Below are 8709 nucleotides of genomic sequence, written 5' to 3'. Positions count from 1 at the left end.
GTCATTAGTATAATTTAATGATTTTTTGTAATATCTATAATTTCTTTTTAACTCAACTTGATATGTCAATTGCTGGGGTTGAAAAAAACTAAACGAGTCGGATTTACAATTTATAAATGCATTACGCTATTTCACCTATCACAATAAATAAATAAATTATACTAATGAATTCGAAGTCTTGGAGTCGGCGGTGCTTGCTGCACAGCTGTCCATACAAAGACTTGTTAGCGTTCTCATCACTCACAAACTGTGCAGTCCGCATATTCATAATATTTAAATTTGCGCTACATATTCTCAGATACCAAATTTGCTTTGCTCTTCAAATTGCGTTGTTAGCTCATAACAATTTCTTTTTTTTTTAAACTCCCTCACAACGCTAGCTAAAATCGCCTGAACAAGACAAAGGATGGATGGTGGGCAAATACTGCTTTCTTATATAAAAGTATGGGTGATCCTCCTTTTCCTCTCAGCTACGTTTCAGAACTCAAAACTTGCTGCCAAAAATACTGCGCAGGATAAAAAAAGAAAGCTTGCTGCAGAAAACTCAGGTACTTCTGCTAGCTTTAAGACTAGAATACTGGTTCATCAAATTGCTGTAATTTGACTTGTGCTAATTGTATTTTTCGCTTACTTTCTCCTAGCGAAATTACTCACACCCTGCTTGGTAAAAAAAATAAAAAATGCTTAAGTTCTAACTCTATACTAATTATTTGTATTATACATGCAACGCGTCCATGGTTGATTTTTTTTTCTATTTACTTGAAACTTTGAATTTGAGTTGTAAATAAATCATGGATTTGAATTTCATTCAAAATTAAATTTATTAAGTTGAATTATCATACATCTTTTGCCTTCATCCTCGAAGTGTAAGTTGGTGAGATCATCTTCCAAGCTGCCTAGTAGTTCTTTTCTGAGAGAGTTGGCCCATGTCTCTGAATTGCTATTAAAGCTAGTTCGTTTCCCAGAAATAGCTTGTGCATTAGTGTATTGACTTTCTATTGACCCATGATTCTTGTGGGTTAGATTTTTTTTCATCATAAAAAGATAACATGGAAGCTTTTTCAACACCCTTTTTAATATAAAAAATCCTAATAGTAAACTGAAAATCTTATACATATTAGAAACAAAATATTATTATTTTCTGTAGAAACAAGTAACTAAGAGCTAAATAATATTTATTTACAGATTAATTAAAATCTCAAAATTTTCCTTTAAACATTAAATTATAGCATTAAAGTATTTTATTTGAAATGAATGCCTGCAATCTCTAATACACTGAATAAACTCAAATTAAAAATAATTATTTAATAATAAATAAATAAGTAAATACAATAAAATAATACAAATAAAATCTTTATATTAAATTTTTTTAATGTAGACTGAAATTCTAATTTTTATATATTTTTGATATATTTTAATTTTAATTTTAAAGATGTTATTTTTGTTTTTGTTTGGATGAATTACTAGATTTACCTATATATATGGTTTGAAAACTTGAGATATAAGATTTATTTAATAATTTTAATTTTCTAAAATAATATGTTACCAATTTTTGGTTGACCCAAAAAATAATAAATTTTTTTATAAAATTTTAATTCAATTAGATATATAATTTAAATATTAATTAATAAATATTTAAAGATTAAATTTAAACAATAAACTTATAAAATCATATAAGTTTACTGTATAAGTTAAGCTACATTTTAATTTTACATATTATATATATATATATATATTCATGAAATCATATAATTTTATAAATAAACTCGTGATGGGGTGACACGTAACAAAAAGAACACAATTATTATACTCACCAACTTAACGCAAGCCTTACTCCATATTGATTTTTCCAACTATGTTATCGCAACATAGCTGTTCAGACATAGATGTGTGTGTGTTTTCCTTCACGGGTGGGTAACTTTGTAGTAAAATACAAGTTAATCGTTTTGATCTTTTTAATTTTTTTTAAAGGTTAAAATAGATTGATCCTCCAGACTTGAGCCTTATATCGTGTTCAGTTTTACAAATATGATCTTGCGGCATAGTGGTTCAAACATAGGTGTGTTTGTGTTTTCCATTATAGGTAACTTTGAAGTACAGGTTAAGTATTTAAATTATTCTTGATAATGTGTTTGAATATTTAAAAATATTTTTAAGAGTATATTTAGATTAAAAAACTAATTTTATATTCTTAAATATTTTATAATGATGATGTTAAAAACATAAAATGAAAAAAGCATTAAATATATAAATATATTTTTGAAAAAACACATGTACCATCTAGTTATTGAGGTGCAAACTACTTTTTCAAAAAATATAATTTTTTTATTAAAATTTAATATATTTTATATATTTTAGATCGTTCTAATGTGTTGATGTCAACAATAATTTTAAAAAAATAAAAAAAAAATATTATTTACATACATTTCAACATGAAAAATCATTTGAAAAAGAACTATAGTTATACTAGTAAATAAACTCTGAATAAATTATTAAAAAATCTTTTAAACTCAAATAAGATATTTTTATCTTTCATGTTAGTGAAGATAAAAATAAAAAGAGAGTATGTTATTGACACTTCAAATCACATTGTTATTAACGTATGGCAACTTCTCTTTAGAAACCTTTGTTATTCAAACTAAAATGGTCTGAAGAAGACTTACTCTGTTTTTATATGAAATTTTGTTTATAAATACAAATATATATAAAAGTTTGTAGATTTAATTAAGATATATGTAAGTTAGATTAAATATTTTATTATAAAAAAACAAAAGACTAGCATGGATGGTGCGCAATTATGGCTTTTGCATACAAAAATATGGGTGTGCCCTCTTTTTGTTCCTGCGTTGCTGAACTGAAAACTAGCAGTTGAAAACCCAGGCACTTATGCCTAGCTATATAGTAGTACTAGCTAGATCACCATCTTTATGAATTTGATTTGTACAAGCATTTTTCGGCTTAGTTTCTTATGATTTTGTAGCCAACTGCCCACACCTTGCCCGGTTAAAAACGTAGATTCTATGTAGTTTAGTGTGAACCCTATGCTAATTATTATTTGTGTAATACAAGCAAAGGGCTCATTTATTGTTGGTTTTTTGTTAACAACTTGAAACTTTGAATTAGAGTAAGAAAAAAATCGAGAATTTGTTTCATTCAAAAATTAAATTTATTAAAACTCTAATGACTTATAACATGAACTTATATTGAATTTGTTACAAAAAGAAGAAGAAGAGATAAATGCTAAAAGCATATCTCTATGTAGAAGAAGAAGAAGAAAAAGAAGAAGAGATTCTTAATTTATATAATAAATTTATGTACTTGACGGGTCCATGTTGTTTAAGGCAAGTTGAGCCCACTTGGTGCGAATATTTGAGATGGCATGATTTTGACCTCGTAATGTGTAACGTGATAGAAAGGATAAATATAAAAAAATTAAAGAAAAAAAATATAAAATAAATTTATTCTTATAATAGTTTTGAAGTGAATTTTTAAATTTTTAAATCATAAAGTACAAGAAAATGTATCTTATCTCTCTCCAGCATTTTTCCCCCTGAAATAGTAATTAATTAAATACTAATGATTGTTTAATGCCCTAGAAGTATCCTGCTTCCCCATGAATCATCCAATAAAAGAAAAATATTTCTTATAATTAAACTCATGAACGTATGGATCGATTGCTACTACATAAAATTTTTGTTTCAAGTTCATGGTCTGCATTTTTCTATAATATGTTGCTCTTATTTTCTTTCCTGATATTCAAGCTGGTGCTTTGGCTCTTCATGGTTAAATTAATATCTGGCTTATTAAGAAAAAAAATGGTAATTGATAACAATATGTTGGAGATAATCAGTCTAATCGTTTGGTTTTCTCTTCTAACCAAAATTTTGAAGGTTTAATCAGCATTGATTGTGGGGCGGAGGAAGATTATCTGGATGGGGACTCTGGAATAACTTACAAAACCGACAAAGATTTCATTAGTACGGGCAAGAATAAGGTCGTAGCACCAGAGAATAACTTGACGACTCGTTTCTATGGGAAAATGGTGAATACCTTGAGAATCTTTCCTGAAGGTAAAAGGAATTGTTATACATTGAAACCCAGACAGGGTAAGAACCAAAACTATTACGTCAGAGCTTTCTTCCGCTATGGAAATTACGATTCTAAGAATCAAACTCAAATAAAGTTTGAGCTATACATCGGGGTAAACTATTGGACAACAGTACTGGTTGAAGAAACTGTTGAAAATAAGTACTGGATAAATTACGACATTATTCATTATTCAGTAACTGATACCATTTATGTGTGTCTCGTAAATACGGGTTCCGGAGTGCCTTTCATCAGTGGATTGGATTTACTGTTCATGAATGATTCCCCATATACAAGTACGAATGGATCGTTGCTTCGTAGGGTGCAAGCTGACCTTGGTGGCCAGGTCAGCCTAGGCACCACAAGGTGAATTGTCTAAATCATGCTTCTTTAACTAAATCATGCACGTGCCACATCATGCATCAGATATGATAAAAATTCTCTTCATAGGTACCGTTTAAAAAAGCTTGAGAATTTAATGAGCGTTTTTACAGTAATTTAAAAAACAAAATATAAGGAGGACGTTTATGTAAAATATACAAACTTTTGGATAAATATCTATAATTTCACTATATGCCTTAGGGATATTGTATTTTATTATGGTTTTTAGAATGATTATCATTTGTAGACATTGAAAGATCGATGTTTTGTTTTCGTTTTTCTTGTTTCTCTTCCACTTCTAAACCATGATTTTTTGGAGCTAACTTTCTCAACCCTTATCCAGAATCTTTCCCCAAATCAATAATTCTGAAAGTAAATTTAATACTTTTAGTTTTGGGCAGCAAGGTGACCAGTCGTTGGCGAGGGATAGCTAGCAAATCTCTTCCATTTTTTAGTGTAACTCCAGCTGATTTGATCTAAAATTAAGTTGGAAAAAAACTGAATCTATTCATAAGAAGTATATCTTAATCTTACTACAGCTCATCATTTGTGCCAAATGATGTGTTTTTTCTTTTGTTTTCCCCCCCTTGAGGATGCATAAAATATTTTTAAATTATATACTTTACGTTGATAGATTCTTGATCATTAAATCTTTATTAGTTATTTTTTCTTTAATTACTCGTATGCAAATAGTTTTTTTTTAATATTGCTTAGAATCAATGAACATCAAGAAATAGGAATTTTGGAGAATGAGAATAATATCACTACATTAGTTAATACTTGTGTTATTGTTTCTCACATGCATTTAGGTACAAAGATGACGTGTATGATCGCATCTGGCAGCTTGACGTCAGCCTCACCGATTCAGTTTCAAATATTAACACCGAAACACTTACAAATATTGATATCCAGGGCAGTGATAATCCCTGCCGTCTACCTGTCGAAGTCTTGAGAACAGCGGTTCAGCCTCGAAATGGCCTTAATTCATTGAGCTACAACTATACAATATGGTATCCAAAGGATTCCACACCTGAGTTTCTTGTCTTCTTTCACTTTGCTGAAATCGAGCAGATTGCACCAGGCAAAAGACGAGAATTCACCATTACTTTGAATGGCTTAAACTATGGGCCCTTTACTCTTGAATACTTGAAGCCATTGACCATAGGTCCATATAAACTACAAGATCAAGTTGGGTTTTCTATTGAGGCAACGTTGCGGTCTGACCTTCCGCCTATCCTAAATGCCTTTGAGATCTTCGAACTACAACCGCTCCCTTATTCACCGACAAACCAAGCAGACGGTATGTTTTCTATTTCAATTCTGTTGAATGCTATAGGCGTTGGGGCCCGAATGCTATAATAATCGTCATTAATGAATTGCTAGACTAGTGGATTGAAGGATTTTTACGTTTTGATCCCTGGAGCTAGGGCCTGATTAATGGCAAATTACTTGGTGATTAATTGTCTTACTGGCACAACGAGGGCTGGCCTTGTCTTTTCCTTTCTTTGTTTTTTTTGAAAGAGGTTTCCTCCATTGTGATTTGGTGTTGTAAATATTTTTACTATTATAGTTTGAAAAAGTAGGTTTAAGAAAAGTTATAATATATATGTAGTTTTTTCTTAACTTAATTATGCTTGTGGAAGTTGAAAATAACAACTAAACAAATAACATAAAATTTATTTATGGGCGATAGGAGCTCCAAATATAAACCTTAAATTTACACGTCTATTTTCTAATAATAATAATAATAAAATTTGTCTTTTTAGGAGGTTTATAAGCTTTAAATAGATTAGAAACCTGACCCTATTTAGAAAACAAAAATACAAATCTAAAATTACAAAAAAGAAACTTTAATTTCAAAAATAGCGAGAAATCCAAAATTAAAAAAAAAATCATAAAAACTGGTAAAATCAGAATCATGGGGTGAGATTTGTGAAATCTAAATATTTGACGATTCACATATCAACACACACACAAACATTTTCGAAAGAAAAAAAACTTTTAGAATCTCTCATAAAAATTTAACTATGATTCAATGATCGGATTAAAAATTATAGCATTTTAACCTGTTATTCTGGTCTGATACAATCAAATCTCTTATTGGACCTAAACTTTTAAGTTGTTATTCTAATATGACACAATCAAATCTCTTATGGGACCTAAACATGTCTGAATAGTCTATTAATGCATCTTCTAGGCTATCTATATGATTTATTTAGAACATATTCTTATTTAATTATGACAGACTCACATCTGACTGCTCAACTCACCCATTATTGTAGGTTTGATAATATCATTTAGTTTTTAAAAGAGTTTTTAGTAGGGTTTATATAAAACCATGATATCTGTTAATTAACTAAACACCTTCAAATCTATGATTCAAACAAAACATGAAACGCACCACACCATTCCACAAAAATAAAAGGAGCCTAAAACTCCTAATATTACTAAAGAATAAAAACCACTTATGTTAATTGACTACCATATTAAAGTTCATGTGATTTGATCTAAGACCTTCTGTTATTCAAATGTCACGGAGTTTGATTCTCTAAAGATATCCAATCTAAATTTTCTATATTTCAAAAAACAAATCTTGGATATTTTATGCTTATTCTTTATCAAGACTATATAGTGAATTATTGAATATCATTAAATAATTTAAATTTCTAAAGTGATTTTTGATATAGCATGAAAGTTTCAATGATCAATGGTTGATTTTGAATATCATTATTTTGATTCTTCTAATTAAATTAAAAATAAATTAGCACATAATAACTTTGCAAATTTTAAGAAAGACTTTTTATGTTATAGAACAATTTTTTTATATATAATAATTGGCAAATTTATTAAAACACATTCTAGCCATTTAGATGATAGCTATCATGAAAAGTTAAAGTTTTACATCAAGAATACTAAAAATAAAAGATCTAGGAACAAAATAATAAAGGCAGTTGGATTATCACTAATAAGATCCTCGCTAACATGTTTGAGTCTGTTGAAAAGAATATTTGCACGAACTTTATAGATACCATGAATCAAACCAATTAGCCTATAATCTGAAAGTTCAATTGGAATCTTTTAAAATCATACAAATGATAATTGTTTGATAGCCACCATACAAATGATAAAGCCTAATGGCCATTTGAGATAGATTTTTTTTTTATATTCATCATAAAAAATTATTCTCGTCACAAAAAGGCAGGCTCGAGATTTTTTTTTGGATATATAGGCCTTTACCCAGTTTATAGCGATTCTCTCTTGTAAATCTAAAGCAACGCACTTCTCACCCTTTTTAACCTAAATTATCATAGTTGATGCAATCATGGCCATCAAGAACGCATACAAAATAGATCGATTTGACTGGCAAGGAGATCCATGTTTGCCAATTACTCCGTGGACTCGTTTGAAGTGCAACAATGACAATCCTCCAAGGATCATCTCGCTGTGAGTTCCCTCTTAAATTCTGTATAATTATAAGAATATTCTCTGGAAGTTATTTTTGAAGAACATCTACATAGATACGGCATTCAGTATCTCAATGTCTTACTCTTTTACAATTAACTGTGAGCAGGAATCTAAGTTCAAGTCAATTATCAGGGAATATAGCTGTTTCACTCTTGAACCTCAGAGCAATCCAATCCTTGTAAGTGTTAATAACCAAGTTGTAACAGGTTTTAATACAAATAAACTACCCTGGCAATGGCTACTAGATATCTAGCACTTGAATGACAGTCATTGCTAGAATTTCTAACCGACTTCAGACATTCATCATTCTATTTGAAGAGGTCGAGACCCTTGAAATTAGAGGGAACCTCAGTCCTATGATGAGACATTGTCTTATGGAGGTCTAAAGGTGATGTTACGAATATTCCATATGGAAATTGGCTAGTGGTGTATAGAGGGCTCATGCATCTTATAAGCTTGAGGGATAACCTCTCTCCCTATATGCATCTTTTCTAGACAAAATCCTCCAAGCCAACGATTGGGATTCTAGCTTCACCAGGGGTGCAAAAATGGGTGTCCATACTTCAGATCAATGGAGGAATAACTGTTAGGAGATCCAAACATTCAAACACACACAAATTTACGTGGTTCGGCAACTTGCCTACTCCACGGAGCTACTGGTTTATATTAATCAAGCTCAAAACAATACAAACAACAAAACAAGGAGGAGGAGAAAAACTTCTCTACTCAACTCAACTCTCACCCTTAGCTCTCTCTCTGTGTTTCTCTCTATCTCGT

General features: G+C 30.0%; 1 protein-coding gene across 3 annotated transcripts in view; it reads left to right on the top strand.

The window, feature by feature from the left end:
* The first annotated feature begins 217 nt into the window (after window positions 1-217).
* Window positions 218-8709, top strand: part of LOC105109749 (probable LRR receptor-like serine/threonine-protein kinase At1g05700) — a 16187-nt gene continuing 7695 nt past the window's right edge. The window contains exons 1-5 of one of the 3 annotated variants that reach the window (XM_011004541.1): window positions 219-548; window positions 3891-4452; window positions 5277-5767; window positions 7779-7911; window positions 8039-8110. In XM_011004541.1, coding sequence (XP_011002843.1) covers window positions 407-548; window positions 3891-4452; window positions 5277-5767; window positions 7779-7911; window positions 8039-8110 — 1400 coding nt within the window. In that variant the 5' untranslated portion in view covers window positions 219-406. Of the gene's footprint in view, window positions 549-3890; window positions 4453-5276; window positions 5768-7778; window positions 7912-8038; window positions 8111-8709 lie in introns of all 3 variants that reach the window. The other 2 variants (XM_011004542.1, XM_011004543.1) reach the window with 2 other exon arrangements.

The sequence above is a fragment of the Populus euphratica genome, unplaced genomic scaffold (assembly GCF_000495115.2).
Source record: "Populus euphratica unplaced genomic scaffold, PopEup_1.0 scaffold228.1, whole genome shotgun sequence".
NCBI classification, from domain to species: domain Eukaryota; kingdom Viridiplantae; phylum Streptophyta; class Magnoliopsida; order Malpighiales; family Salicaceae; genus Populus; species Populus euphratica.
This window is presented reverse-complemented; position numbering and strand designations above follow the sequence as displayed.